The 15,028-nt window shown below is 47.7% G+C and overlaps 6 protein-coding genes across 6 annotated transcripts; 3 read left to right on the top strand and 3 right to left on the bottom strand.

Annotated features, from left to right (window-relative positions):
• Positions 1–187: 187 nt before the first annotated feature.
• Positions 188–693, top strand: MGYG_02512 (hypothetical protein; the record flags this gene model as incomplete). Its single annotated transcript, XM_003174934.1, has 3 exons — positions 188–199; positions 258–449; positions 523–693. 3 exons carry the CDS (start codon positions 188–190, stop codon positions 691–693), a joined length of 375 nt encoding a protein of 124 aa, XP_003174982.1.
• A 471-nt stretch (positions 694–1,164) lies between these two features.
• Positions 1,165–2,802, bottom strand: MGYG_08983 (hypothetical protein; the record flags this gene model as incomplete). Its single annotated transcript, XM_003174933.1, has 3 exons — positions 1,165–2,544; positions 2,612–2,729; positions 2,771–2,802. The coding sequence occupies 3 exons, from the start codon at positions 2,800–2,802 to the stop codon at positions 1,165–1,167; spliced, it is 1,530 nt and encodes a 509-aa protein (XP_003174981.1).
• A 233-nt stretch (positions 2,803–3,035) lies between these two features.
• Positions 3,036–4,951, bottom strand: MGYG_08982 (hypothetical protein; the record flags this gene model as incomplete). Its single annotated transcript, XM_003174932.1, has 2 exons — positions 3,036–4,265; positions 4,334–4,951. The coding sequence occupies 2 exons, from the start codon at positions 4,949–4,951 to the stop codon at positions 3,036–3,038; spliced, it is 1,848 nt and encodes a 615-aa protein (XP_003174980.1).
• A 184-nt stretch (positions 4,952–5,135) lies between these two features.
• Positions 5,136–7,496, bottom strand: MGYG_02510 (cytosolic phospholipase A2 delta; the record flags this gene model as incomplete). Its single annotated transcript, XM_003174931.1, has 1 exon — positions 5,136–7,496. One exon carries the CDS (start codon positions 7,494–7,496, stop codon positions 5,136–5,138), a length of 2,361 nt encoding a protein of 786 aa, XP_003174979.1.
• Positions 7,497–8,546: 1,050 nt separating this feature from the next.
• On the top strand, positions 8,547–10,561 carry MGYG_02509 (exocyst complex protein exo70; the record flags this gene model as incomplete). The annotated part of the gene is made up of 3 exons (XM_003174930.1): positions 8,547–8,830; positions 8,898–9,115; positions 9,180–10,561. The coding sequence occupies 3 exons, from the start codon at positions 8,547–8,549 to the stop codon at positions 10,559–10,561; spliced, it is 1,884 nt and encodes a 627-aa protein (XP_003174978.1).
• A 550-nt stretch (positions 10,562–11,111) lies between these two features.
• MGYG_08981 (hypothetical protein) lies at positions 11,112–14,986 on the top strand (the record flags this gene model as incomplete). The annotated part of the gene is made up of 7 exons (XM_003174929.1): positions 11,112–11,447; positions 11,614–11,740; positions 11,802–11,969; positions 12,373–12,679; positions 12,747–13,482; positions 13,669–14,772; positions 14,942–14,986. 7 exons carry the CDS (start codon positions 11,112–11,114, stop codon positions 14,984–14,986), a joined length of 2,823 nt encoding a protein of 940 aa, XP_003174977.1.
• Positions 14,987–15,028: the final 42 nt, after the last annotated feature.

The following is a 15,028-nucleotide window of genomic DNA, read 5'->3' as shown; positions in this document are numbered from 1 at the left end:
AGGCACAAGACGCAAAGGGGATAGTGACCCTGTTTACAGCTAATATTTGCCTTGGCTCTTTAGGCAGGCTTGCGGTTTACTTGGTTACCGGCCCTAAAGTCACAGCGAACGGTTCTTGTACAGAAGGAGCTGTCTCCCAATCCCCTCTACCCCATACCCTCACTCCCATTAATACACCGTCTTTACAATGGTAAGTCTTGCGTGAACTGTTACTATATATGCGTTGGCTTTACACTACTGATTCGGCTTTTGTATAGCTACCGCTCGGCCTTTTGAATGCGGCGCAAGGCCATCCAATGCTGGTGGAGCTGAAGAATGGAGAAACGTTGAATGGTCACCTCGTGAACTGCGACAACTGGATGAACCTGACACTGAAGGAAGTGGTGCAGACAAGTCCTGAGGGCGACCGTTTCTTTAGACTACCAGAGGTTTACGTCCGGGGAAATAATGTATGTCTATATCAAGCGCCAAATCTACAATTGTGAACCCTGTGACTGACTGTTGGTATTTCACTTATTACAGATAAAGTACCTCCGAGTCCCAGAAGAAGTGGTTGATTTAGCCAGAGATCAACAACAGAACCAGCAGTCAGGACGTAGTCGTGGTGGTGATAGACAGCACAGGGATTCAGGGCGAGGTGACCGGGGAGGACGAGGCGGCCGCGGAGGCAGAGGACGTGGCAGGGGAAGATAGGATGGCTGCTGGGATACCGCAATTTTCAAATTATCCTTTCAATATCATAATGCAATAACGCATACGCACGCCCACGCCAGCAAAGCAACCACCGACGTACCTTTCTCATATCGAATTACAAGCAATGACTATCAATACCAACTTCTACGGTTACCTACCAACCAACGAACACCTGAGATCAAGGCTAGCGGGAGTTATACGGCTTAGAATAGGATGCATACCATAGGTCGGAATCTATAACTCGGGATTACTGCTGCGTTTAGAAAACGATATAAATATAAATACCACTCGCTGGAGCAGGTTAACGCTAAGAAGTCCCTCTTAATATACTTGTATCCATTCTCGCTATCTATATACATACCGACCTTTACCAGTTTCTGTTATTATATAATATTAGTAACCGAAATCATCCCCGTGTCAATGACATACCCAATTGCCCCTATATATACCACAATTATCCCTGAATCTGGTTTATTCCTTCACCGTAGACGGAGCAGCAGTGGAATCATTCTCTTTTTTCTCATTTTCTCCCTGCTCACGCCTTGGTTCTAGCAATTCTCTGTCTTCTTCTCCCTCAACATCATCATCTTGTCCTCGCCAATCTGCAGCATGGCCTTCGGATACTTCTTCTCCAGGGCCAGGCTCAGATATGACCTTTCCAGGCGGAGGAGCGCCCGGAACCCCAGCTTCAGGTTCTTTGCCCTCCGAAGGCTCTTCCTCGGCAGGTTTATAGTACCTCCAGACGACCTTGAGACGCTCAAGGGATCTGATCCCTTTCCTTGAGGTCCCCTTGATACCATCCATAGCGTCCCAGTCAATTTCAAATACCCCGGAGTCGTGATCATAGCCACCTTCGAAATATGCGTTGAACCAGACATGGCCGACAGAGGTAATCATAGACCAATCTGTGTATGATACCACGGCCCGTCGCTCGAAGTCGATGTTCACATCTGAAGTTGGAACGACAACTGGCTTTTTGGGCCGGAGGACAACATTGTCTGTTGAATCAGTCGGAGAAGAGGCGAGAGCTGACCACGCTGCCTCCGTCACGGGCTCCGGCTCTGTAATGTCCGGGGCAGGTTTGTCTGGAGTAGACGATTTGCTTGAAGACGAACCACCTTGCTTGCCCGTTCCTTTTTCTTTCTCCTCCTCCCCAGAAGAAGCAGAAGAAGAAGAGGCATCTTTCAAGGCTGCACCACCATTCTGATAAAAGAACTCATCTTTACCAAACCTGTGGAAGCGTTTTATTTTTCGGCCTTCATCCACATATCCTTCCACATCGATCTTGAGCCCCTTCCTTAGGCCCCAGATATGAATCTCAAGAATCTCAACAGGCCGTTCGACGTATATCTTGTTAAATACGTTCTTCCATCGTTCAACATAGTTTACCCATCGGACTTGACTCGGTATACTCACGCCAGCGCCGAATCCAGCTCTCATTCTGCGCTCCGTGAACTGTTTCATTGCATCTTCTGCACTCCAGCTCTGCTCACTGATAAGGTAGCTGCAGGCAACAGTTCCACTTCTACCCTTTCCTGCTTTGCAGTGTACCACAGCAACTCTCCTACTCTTTCCCTCACCATTTATCCAATTCCGCATGCTGGCCATGAGCGATGGTATCAGGGCGAATGGGGGTGGGTGGTGGTCAGGCCATGGGAAATGGTGGACGCGCCCGTATACCTCGTCATCAGGATACCCAGTTCCTTCAGCTCGGAACTCAAATATTGACCAATCCTCTCCATGTTTTGAGTCGAGGAAACTGACTAGATCCTCTGTAGGGTTCCGGTACGCGCGTTTAGGGTATGTCGACGACGGGCCAGATGTTGCTATTACTGCGCGGTATAAGTTAGTCTATCTGTGTCCATCGGTATACAGAGTCCATTGACCTTGATATAACTGTAATAAGTGGTATACTTACTATCATCAGTAACATAGCACAAATCAAGACTTGCTTCAGGATGCTGATTTCGTGGACCTGCCACGATTCGCCGTAGAAAGGATGCCTATCGTGAGATGTTAGAGGGTATGTTGCCGACCTAGACACAAATTGAACACCACTCACCATTGTATGTCTTACGATTCGACTTGTGGCCTAACGCGCGCGTCCATCGCCGTCTTCTCTAGCTTAAAGATGTTCAAGCAAGGAAGAAGGATGCGGGATGATGTCACTTGCATTTCTCGCTGGACTTGGCACAATGCTTGGCCTGTGGCTTCCCCTTGTCAGGAGTATATATTGGTATACTACGCCAATGAGATGATGGAAACCAGTTGATAGTTTGCTATTATACATTGGATATTGGACATTGATATACACAATGAGGCCGTACTTAGTCCTCACGTTCCTATTGATCTGTTCCATCCCTTATTTCCAATATCCCTTTTCCTGCAGACGGGATAGAGAATGACCGCCGTACCCGATGGGGTCTGATAATGCCTCGGGAGGCTGGCTTGCGGACAGCAGAGTCATGTATAAGTTTGAAGGCATGTGGATCCTCCTGTCCGTCACATTTGGCACGGATATCCTCCTTTGCTGGTCTTGACAACTCGAATCCAGAGCCAGACATCTCAAGGAGATATTTATGTGCCGTTTCAAAACGAGAGAGCTCAACACAAAGCAGGACTAGGTTTTCATAAGTTTTCCGGTCAGGGAGTATCTTCATCTGGATCATTTCCTGCACGAAGTAGCCGGCTAGATCAGCATCGTTGGACCCGCGACATGCCTTGAACAGGATGTTGAAGGTTGACGTCTCCACAGCAGAGGAACACAGTGTATGAAGCTCCCGGTATAAGTCCCATGCAGTCTTTGCCTTACCAAGATGTGCACACAGTTCTAGCGCAACATTAAGAAGGGGCAAGGGAAATACTAGATCTTCTTCTTTTTTTAGACGCTTGAATGTGTTCCAGATCTCTGTCGGCTTCGATTTGGCCATTATGAGATGGGACAGGAGAGACCGTGTAGAACCGGTCTTGACGCCGATACTGCTGCTATCCATGCTGCAAAGAATGCGAATTGCCGATTCAATATCATTAGCCTCGACGTAGGTGTCGACAAGAGACTCGTAATCGTTCAAGGTCAGAACACCATTGCGGTTTCCAAGTACTTTAAATACGGAGGCTGCCAGCCTAGAGTTGCCCGTTCGTGCGCTGATAGCGAGCACATTGTCACAGATACCGTACGGCGGATTCAAATGGCCCAGCTCAACCTGTTGTTCCCAAATATATTGGGTTAATTCCGGATGCATTGCAGCACTCGAGATATCCAGTAAACGGTGCCATAAATTCGGTGACAGAACCAACCCAGCTTCAACCCTGGATCGTAGTAGGTGTAGTATCTCGTCGAATTCCCCGTATTCCGCAAGGTTGTAGATAAGAAGCGAGTGAAGCCATCCCTGAACAGGCACATGCTGCAGCTTCATATGCTCCAAAGTCTCCAGCGCCATTTCAAACTGTCCTTCTCGAATATATCCCGCAACGATATTATGCCAGCCTGTTGGGCTAAGTGATAACCATCTCTCTCGAAGTTTATGTATGATTTCGGAACGAAGCAGGTAATCAGGGTGTATCGCTAGTGCCTAACAGAAAACATCGGGTTGTAAGCAGGTTATTCTAACCGGCAGGCAGAGCCAAATAATAAACCGACCTTTAACGCAGCATGCAAAGTTCCCGAATCCACCACTATTCCATTCTCCTGCATGTCATTTAACAGCGCCTCTACCTGTTTAGCTGACCCTCTGATGCACTGAGTATTTGCAAGTATCATGGCGCGATAGTGGCGGGTCTGCGGGCGAACATGTCTCCTCCGTACAAGTTCCGTAACAACCTCCAAGGCAGCATTATGATTAGGTAGTTTATCAACCGCATTCTGCAATATATTTTCCAAGTTGGCTTCTGTCTTTTGGCTAAGGTCCGACGGTATTTTGCTCTGCCGCAGGAGCTTCCGGACTGTCTTCTGTTCTCTTGGCCGGAGTGATCTATGAAGGGTGGTCGCTGAATTCAACTTGGAGCTAACATGTTTTTGGCCCTGGCTGGCTTCTCCGGTATATTCTCCTGATGAGGAGGAATTGGCCGGTTCAGCAACACTCCGCAGGTTGAATGTCGTGGAAAATGCGCATCTAGGGGAGCTGTGGAAAGTTCTGCGCGGCGACGGAGCAGCATTGTCAGCCGGAAAACGCTGTCTCGGTGACTCAGACAGCCAACGGCCTAGCGAAGGTCGAAAGCAGAGCCATAGCCCGTCTATGGCCACTGTTCTGGTCGACATTCTTTGCTCTTCGCTTTCTCTGATTTCTTCATCTATTCAAACGAACGAAAGAAATTGGCCAATTGAATTGGTCACGTGATGCTCTATCGGCCCCAGGTTCTCTTGCTCTATGTAGAAGGGGGAATATAGGAATCAAATGCTATGTAACTCTATGTTGCTCTATATACACCTATCTGGCAAGCATCTATGACATATAGCTCGCGCTTATTCTGGCCGCATCCATCTCACGCTGAAGCCGCTCCCTCTTCTTCCGCTCGTAGATCCCCCTGACGACTCTTTTCAACTGGTCTTCACCCTCGGAAAAGTTGCATTTGGCAAGATGAACGGCGGAATCAATCTGTTCGGCAGTATATATAAAGTTCCAAGTACTTAAATAATCCTCCTCCAATGGATCGAGGATCTTGCGCTCAGCGTCAGGTTCGTCTTTGTTGGGATCAGGAAGAGCCAGGCACGCAGGGTTCGGCAGAAGGGGGAAATAAGCAACTGCAATACCAGCGTGAGGTTGCGTGAGATGGAATTCGGAATCCTTCTCATTTACTCCCGATTCATGGAACAGGCGCTTGGATGGTGGCGGTTCAGCAGACGATATTCTCTCTTCTGTAGTGCCGAGCCAGATGTTGCAGAAGGTCAGGTCGGGGTCGTTTCCACGGGAGTCAGGAGTGCGTGCTTTGCTTGCTTCTTGCGCAGCAGCAACTTTCTTATCTGCCTCTTCCTTTGTTAGTTTGGCTTCCTCAGCCATGATGTCTGCTGTTTCCTCGGGGGATGAGTTTGATTTTGGCCATCCTGCGCCAATTGGCCACCCCTTGATACCTCGCTGATGGGCATAACCATCAACAACGGAGAGCCAGTTAGCTTCTTTGCTGTCAGCTGAAACATCAAAGGCAACGATGAGATCGACATTACGTCCTGGTCGAAGTAGTGGATAGATGGGCAGATTATTACTCATGCCCGCATCCATGAGTCGTAAGTGGGAGTCCTGGAAGACAGACTCGGGGCAAGAATCAGGCAGTTTACTCTCCAGTCCCAAGACGAAGTTTGGTACGGTAGCAGGATTAATTGGGTGGACACGAGTAAGGTCCTCACTTTTACCTTCGATTAGGGCATCAATACTGCTGAACCCAGCGAGACCCAAGAACGCAGGTCGGACCTCCCTATAGTAGTGAGCAAGGGTGGCACAAAAAGCACTTCCCCAAACTCCCATGAGAGCGGGAACCCGTAGTTCAGGAACGGCGTAGCCATGAGCTGCGGCAACACCCTTCCCATCCTTGAAGTTTCGGCCCACGGCCCATGTAGGGATACCTGCTGCAAACTCTTCACAGAAAAGCTCGTAAGGTGTAAACTCAAACCACTGGAACCAGCTCTCACGTTTGGATATTTCTTCAAGCTCGTCTTCAGAAACATCTGTCTGAGACGGCTTTGGTATTTCGTGTCGAACAGCTGTGTAAATCGGCATAGGGTTTACTCCTCCTTTAACCACTGCGCGTTGATTGGAAAGCTGCAGGTCACTGTCCGTCAAAGCAGCGGTATCCTGCGGGACCATGAGTCTAGCCGCGAGCAAGATACCGTAAACATCAACGAGACCAAAGTCAGCTTTAGGGTCTCCCTTAAGCTTCTCAATCACACCACGTAGGAGGTACTTGTTTGTAGGCGGAGTAGTCAAGATATCAAGTGCTTCAGGAGGGAAGGCAATATGTGTGTGAAGCCTTGCCTTCAGATGGTCAATCATCTTGCCAAAGTCCTGACCTCCGATAGATGAATTAAAGAGAGTTTGCAGCCAGCATGAGCCACTCACGCCAGCAGTATACGTCAAGCAGTCCCAGAGTCCGGCCTCCTTAGCAGCCATGTACGATCCCGTCCCAGCAATGAGAGCTCTCAGCCCTCCTCCAGACGCACACATGGCAATCACAGGCACGTCATCAGGATGCACTTCACCTTCCGGCAGCCCCAGATAAGATGCGAGATTCCTTGCAACCACCTGACGACGGTCCGCGAGAAAGGCTTCTTCCTCCTGACACAGTGTATTCCCAATCCTGACGTTGGCTTCCTCAACTATGCTAGGGTTAAAGCTGGGGTCACAGGCTTCTTTCCAGACGTCGTCTGCCACAGATCCGGGAGCCATTGAGAGCTCACGTTGCAAGTTTCGAAGGATATCAGGCGAGAAAAAAGTCCAGCCAGGCGAGATGTAGTCCTTGAAGACGGCCGACCAGTCCGCACTCCAGTCCGAAGAGCTAAAGTAGCCCTCTGCCGTCCCGAGTTTGTCCGTCATTGTCTCCCATGCAGACTTGGGCTCAGGATCGCCACTGGCATCAGCATCGTCCGTCTTCTCCTTCTCCGCTGATTTGACCCCCGATTTGATCAACTTATCCAGTGCGGACTCCTCCGGAGTCTGGGGCGCCTTCTTCGCATTCCACGCCGCCGTACTGCGTCCTGCATCACACCGAACACTCTGCTTCCCCAACAGCGCAATAGATGCGCTGCCGGACACAAACAGCGCTCCCTTCAGCGCCTGTCGCCATCTCGCCTGTAGGAACCTAGCGACAACCATAACAGCAAAATCAGTGGCCGATAGCAATCAAGGGCTACTCTGAAGCGGCTGCCATGTCGCTGCTGTAGAGAAAACGCCGTTGCCCTTGAGGTTTGCCGTTTCCAACCAACCTTTGCCCGCGGCAGCAATTGAGTTTCTATCGGCGCTTAGATATTCCGGCATAAAGCCACCCCGGCGCTTATCACGGCTTGTATAGACGCCCCGTCATGGCTCTATACTGCGTTCTTAGTGGTTATTCTATGGTGGTCTGGTACATAGTTATCCCATCGCATTTGCCTGGTAGATAGTTCCCTTTTAAACTGCACCCGGATAATTGCATAACAAACCAGGGGGGTTCCTTGTTTCTACAGATAACTTACGGAGTAAGTAGTAGCTCAACGATACTACATAGGTTTGACATCCTTTCCTCAGTTCATTAAGCCTGTACATTTTTATTCCCTCCCATAATATTGCTGTTATACCGGTCATTTCGCACTTCAACTATCACCTCACCGTCGCTTCTGTTGCTAACTCTACCGCAACAGATCAACTTTATATCACGTGGTTAATAGTATGAATAGTATTATTCCGTGCTGAACCGGAAAATTGGCCAATAAAACACTAACTTGATCTGACTAATTCAACAGTGACTATATATGGATGCAATTGGTCAGTTAATCCTTATAACATATATTATTGGCTAATTTAAGCATTGGTGCCTAATCTTAGCAAAAGGAAAACCGCCATGATATCATCCGTTTATCAAACTGCCTTGTCCGCACCAACGCTTATGTGTTTCCATCTTTTGACGCAGATTTGACTTCTAACCATCGTCTCTTACTACGAAAGACTCTAACAAGGAGAATTTGCTGGTTCCAGTTGTGAAATATCGCGGGAAGGTCATCGTTACTCCCCACCTCCGGGCCGTTGGAACAGCCGTTACCCCTATGTGAAAAGGACACTCTTGTGCTACCACCGATGAACTGAGGAGCGGGAGTTTGGTATTGCCATTTGCCCTAAATATCGCTGCATAGCCGCCAATGACTGACTCTCTTCAGATATACCGGCGCAATGGGCGCTCCAAGAAACGCCATCTACGCTGAGGAGAGCGCTGAAGTAGAAGTGCTTTATGCGGACCTCGAAAAGCTCAACACCCTCACCAAACGGATTCAAGGCTCTTTATCTCGGCTAGAGGCTAGCGGAAAGGTGGTCAAGAACGCGATCGGTCCCATATACGGTAACACACAGGCTCTCCAGGCCACCAGCACAAACATCGACAGAGTGAACGATGCTATCGAGCGGATGCGCCGTCCGTTAGACGTAAAGGGCCAGGAAGAGAGCATAATACGGGCTGGGTGCGTATTTTACTTGTCAAGGACAATTTGTTGTAGCCTGTTTGAGCTAAACTGTGATTCCCTGCAGACCTCAAAACGCGGGCTTACCTCAATTCATTGGGGCATTGAAACGTATCGACCTCGCACTCACGGACCTGAACGCTACGAAACTTCGATCAAACCAAAAGGCTGTCTCCGAATTTAGCTCACTGCTCAGCTCAGGCAGTAGTAAGCTACAGGATCTATTCCACTCGACCCTAAGCACGGAAGCTAATACTATCGAACCACTCCATTACCTTACTAAACGTGAGCTACCTCCATCTATGAGAGATAAACCCGCGTGGCTTTTCTAAGCTAATTGTCCCTTTAGAACTATCCTTTCCTTTACTGTCGCCAGATGCTTTTTCTGAACTCACTCCTGTCGCCGGTGCAATTACTGCTGCTTCCAAACATATGCCCCAGCAGGGTCACATAGAAAACCCTGCAATCTCTATTTACGCTGAAGTCCGCGGCCCTTACCTGACGAACAGCTTACAAAACCTAGCTACCGCGTCGATCAACACCGCAAAACGCAGGCCAGTCGATGGGCCTTATAAACAAGGCACCAACGGAATCGGTGTATACTCAAATGTCATAGAAGGAATGTTCCTTGCGGAGTATGAAAACATTGTCAAGATTTTCCCTCCAGATCAACAAGGGAAGGCTCTTCAGGCAACATGTCGACCTGCCCTAGCAGAATTCTCCAAAACCATGCGTGAGCTGAACATGTACATCAAATCGAATCTGATCAACGATTGTTTCCTTGCCTTTGAAATAATCGATATCGTCACCTCACTATCATACCGCCTAGATTCGAAAACAGGTGACCTTAAAAATCTATTCTTTGAAGCTCTACGGCCCATCAGAGAAACAGCCAAGTCATCTTTGACAGAACTACTTGAAGAAACTAAACGCCGATCAGCATCCCTTACTACGCTACCCCAGGACGGCTCTCCAGTTCCCCTGGTAAACGAAGTGATGAGCTCCCTATCCACACTAACTGCTTACTCAAAGCCTCTCGCTTCTATTCTCACATCACTAGGAGATGGCAACTGGAAACCCTCTGCAGCCTCCAACGCTGCACCCCTTGACGTGGGACCAGATAGCTCTACCCTACTATCCCATTTCATACTCGACATGATCGATGCACTCTTATCTTCCCTTGAAGCTCGCGCGAGAGCAGTACACAAAAGCAAAGCCACCCTAGGCGCCTTCATCGCCAATAATGTCCACATAGTCGACAGGGTCATACGCAGTACCCCAGAACTATTAAATTGTCTTTCAACGCCAGAAAACGCCAGCAGACTTGAAGTGTGGCGCAAGAAGGGTGTATCGATATACCTCGATGCATGGCGCGACCCGTCCTCACATCTGTTAGACGTACAATATACAAGCAGAGGCGGCGCCCGACCTACCTCAGGCGGGCCTGTTGATTCCGCTGCTATTGTGAAATCACTATCATCTAAAGACAGGGATGTGATTAAAGATAAATTCAAGGCTTTCAATTCTTCATTTGATGAACTGATTGCGAAGCACAAGTCACTAAACATGGAAAAGCCAGTTCGCACGTCTCTTTCGCGTGAGGTACAGGCTGTCATTGAGCCTCTGTACGCGAGGTTCTGGGATAGATACCATGAGATCGACAAGGGAAGAGGGAAATACGCCAAGTACGACAAGGGAAGCCTCTCTGCGCAGCTCTCCGCTCTAAGCTAGGATGCGCTCTCATTGGTTTGCTATTCCGATCTATATTGTCAAGTATATGCTTTGAGCCTGATTTTTGCATCTAGTATGAAATATACCAATATATCGCCGTAATATTCTTTTGACCCTGAGCACAGCCTGGTTTATAAAGGCTGTGGCACATTGCCACCAGTCGTGGCGGACGAAGTAACCTTAAACTTTATTCCAGCACTGAATGGTTGTTTAAACAACTCATACGTCCAACTAACAGGCCTCTGTCAATATAGTATTTACTATGCGATTATTGATAAGTAGCTTGCAAGGGTACGGCATGGGTCTCCTGAACTAGCCCCATGCAAGATACGAGGCAGGGCGGAGCAAATGCAAGCTGCTGCAAGGCTCCCAGGTGCCTCGCATTTACCCAGCCCGCCCCGATCTACGATCCATTCCCTTGAAGAGACTTTCATTCTCTCCATCTAGCCAGCAGCGTCAGGCTGTCTACATATATACTCCTTACACCGGCTAGAGGATAACTAGGTATTCAACTTCCGCATAGGTAATAGACTAACAGTAACCTCAGAAAATGGATCCGTTATCCATTACCGCCAGTATTGCTGGACTGATAACGCTGGCAGGCGTCATTATCTCAAAAGGCTTCCAGCTCTCAGACAGATTCGCCAATTCGGAGAAAGAACTAGATTCACTTCTTAGTGAAGTTTCGATCTTCTCCGGCCTTTTAGTCGGCGTGCAGTCACATTTTCAACATGATCAAGCGTCGAGCAATGCTCCCTCCAGCTCCAGGGTCGTACCAGAAGGTCAGAGTGGAGTGCAAATGCCAACGGCTCTAGTCAAACATATTCAAACTGCTCTTAAGGATTGCAATGCTATATTGGAAGACGTTAAGAAGCTAGTTGAAAAGGTATCCAAAACACCTTCATTCCAATTAGCTCTCCGCCGAGATACATTTCTAGGTGAAGCTGTCAGGCTCACTGCAAAAATTGAGCGTTATCGGTCTTTTTTTATACTGGTTTTTCAGATAAATAGCTGGTATGGACTCCTTACTATACCTAAATAAATGCTGGCAGTTGGTAATATGCATTAGTGCGCACGAAGAGGAATCCAACCTAGTTATCTCCCTTATGAAGGACCAATTGGAGGTGATCGGGTCTGCACAGAAGCGTCTTGAAGAGAAGCATGAAGCCGAAATACAAAGTAATACTTCACCCTCCCCTCCAAATTGACTGTTACGGAGAAATTCTTACCTAAATCATAGGCAAAATGAAGGACGAGATCTTTGAGTGGCTGGGGGATGCCACAGTAGCAGCTCACAGTGACGCTTTAGAATCAAGGCACCCAGAATCAGGAACTTGGTTCCTTAGCAGCCCTGAATTCACCGGTTGGATATCAGGAGACTTCTCCTATTTCTGTCTTGATGGAATAGGTATATACTTCTATCGCACCGATTAGTTATTTGGAGAAAGCTAATACTAGGCCATTATAGCTGGTTCTGGGAAAACAGTTCTCATGCAAGTTTTGGTTATCAAATGCCCTCATAGTATCCAAACAGGCAGATTGCTAACATCCTAGTAGGTCTATGGCTATTGATTACCTTCAGGAACTCTCAGAGAATAAGAATGAGTTTAATGTTGCTTACCACTATTGCGGGTCTCCATATACACGCCAGGACTCCGTTGGAAAGGTGCTTGGCAGACTTGTTTCCCAAATCCTCCGACAGGCTAAGCCAGGATCTTCCTTGATAGATATATTCGAGGAACTAAGCCGTCTCAAAGCACGGCACAGATACCCCTCCCTAGAGCAGATAAAAAAAATCTTGAGTACCGTAGGAAGCCACTTTTCCACTGTTTTCCTGGTAATCGATGGGATTGATGAATTCGCGCAATTTGGTGTCTTACTGCGCATCATTCAAGACATCCCTCTCGCTTCTGAGACTTTCAGGGTTTTAATCTCAAGTCGAAGTGATGCTACTCTTATTCATTCATTGTCAAACTTTCGTCACATAAGCTTGAGCTGCGACCGTATCCACAATGATATTGAACGATATGTCCGATCTCGCGTCTCAAACTTCCGGTGGCATGACGTCCCAGACATAGAGGAAATAATTGAAGGATTAGTGAAAGGTGCTGATGGAATGTAAGTCGTGCCATTATGGTGGGGCTCTGTATTTTATATTACTTCTAACATTAACTTGACTACATAGGTTTCTATGGGCGGCTTATCAACTAGACTCTTTATCGCGGATACGGACAGCAATATCAAAATCTGCTCTTAAATCATTACCGCGAGGGTTAGGACGCACATACGAAAACATTCTATCCAAGTTATCGGATGAAGACAAACGGCTAGCCATCAAAATATTACAATTTATTCTATTTTCTGAGCACGGTCTACATTCCGCTGAGCTAATAGAAGCGGTTGCCATAGAGGCCGGCCAGGTAAGCCTACAACAACTCAAGGAGAACAAGCTTCGCAGTGAGGACGATATTTTTGAAATTTGCAGCAACCTTATACGGCGCTCAAAGGCTACTGGTCACATCATGCTAGCCCACCACTCTGTTCGAGAATTTTTAATATCCCCTTCTTTGGAGTCCGGAGAGTCAAATCCTTTTTATATCTGCGATACAGATACAACTGCCGAAATTGCAATCTCATGCCTCACTTATCTTAACTTTAAGGATTTTGGTGCTCTATCACTTTCCCAGGACATTACTGATATTGTTCTTGATGGTCTTGTCGTTGAACATCCTTTCCTTGGCTATGCTACATGCAATTGGTCTCACCATATTTCCGACTCCAGCTTCAAGCCCCAGTGTCTATTAGAAACCCTTATCACAAAATTCTTCGATCCAAATCGTGGAAATTTTGAATTTTGGGTCACTTTTGCACAGTACACCTACGGACATTTTCGAATCCCCTCAAAGTTGACACCGCTTCATGTCTGCTCTATAGTTGGTGCTTGCGAATGTGTTATCCGGCTTGCCTTACTGAAAACGGATGCAAACATGCAGACTGATAGAGGGCAAACAGCACTTCACCTTGCTCTGGATAATGACCATCCTAGACTGGTTAAAAGTCTCATAAGCGCTGGGGTGCCAGTCAATGCCCTGTAAAACGACGGCCAGTCAGCTCTACATAAGGCGATAGAGCTTGGAGATAAAGATTCTGTGATATCGCTCCTGAGTGCTGGAGCAAATGTTAACGTTGTATCGCATGACGGAGCTACGGCTTTTAGCATTGCAGCAGAAAACCACTGGACTGGAATAATGCATGAAATTGCAATGATGGCTGAAACCAATCGTACTCTCCCAGATGGCCGTACAACCTTGCACCTTGCCGCTCAATCTGGAGACATCAAAACCGCGGCATATTTAATTGGGAGGGATAAATCAGTATTACATCGAAAAGATCGAAACAAATGGACGGCTCTTCACTTTGCGGCTCACCATGGGCAGGCCCACATGGTCGAATTTCTATTAGAACAAGGTATAAAGCCAAGTTTGGATATCAACGAATGGTCACCAGCGCATTCGGCCATTCAGCATCGAGATCCTATAACTCTAAAACGGTTACTGAGAAGCTCCTGGTCAACTCACTATGTACCTTCACCCGACCCTTTTCATAAACCCGGCTGGCAAGCTCTCTTACACAATAGGAAATACGGATACACAGGCAGGTTCACTCAACGAGAGCCTAGAGTATTAAGTGGATCTCCATGGACTACGCCTACACATGGAGACCAGATGCAAAATATCAGCCAGGATAGCACTTTAATATCGGGGTCACCCTTTAACGTCGAAGAAAACTTGGAAACATTTGGATATCCAAACGACTCGGCTGAACCAGAATCCTCATTACGTTCGGATCTTAGTCTATACAAAGATGCGGGACGTAATCTACCTAGTGGAGAGAGGTTCGGGTCACTAGGTGGCTTAGCTGAACGAGGACTGGGCCTATCAAACCCTCCAAGTTTAACCCAAAGTGCATCACCAAGCCTAGCTGGGGCTTCGCTCTCAGTGTCCTCACCACTTTCTTCTAGTAGAAGAAGAATTTCTGGAGCACATAGGGCGCGTATTCACGACTCCTTTCCGCTAGAGTTTCGCTTCGTTATACGCTCCCTACTCGAGCTTACCATATCCTTGAACTATCCCGACGCCTTTGAATGCCTTCTGGAATGCCAGGCACAACACATCGTTGTGGAACTAGATCATCTAGAACTCTCCATGGAGGTCTCAGGAGGGTCTGAGTTGTTTGGGCTACTATTATCGAATTCGAGGCCGAGCGTCTGCTTTTCTATTTTACAATTCATACTGAAGGAGGGCCGCAGTGGCTTCTATTCGATTGTTCGAAAAGCGGTCAATTCTCTAGCCATTAAAGGCTGTTGTGGTGCCCTCTTAGACCGTTCAATCCGTGAACGCCAGGGCAACCTTGCAGTGTTCCTAATCGAGACTTGGGATCCAAGCAGGAGATTAAAGGCACTAAGAT

The sequence above is a fragment of the Nannizzia gypsea genome, genomic scaffold, assembly GCF_000150975.2.
Source record: "Nannizzia gypsea CBS 118893 supercont1.2 genomic scaffold, whole genome shotgun sequence".
Taxonomy (NCBI): domain Eukaryota; kingdom Fungi; phylum Ascomycota; class Eurotiomycetes; order Onygenales; family Arthrodermataceae; genus Nannizzia; species Nannizzia gypsea.
The sequence above is the reverse complement of the archived record's forward strand: the minus strand, read 5'-3'. Positions and strand labels throughout refer to the sequence as shown.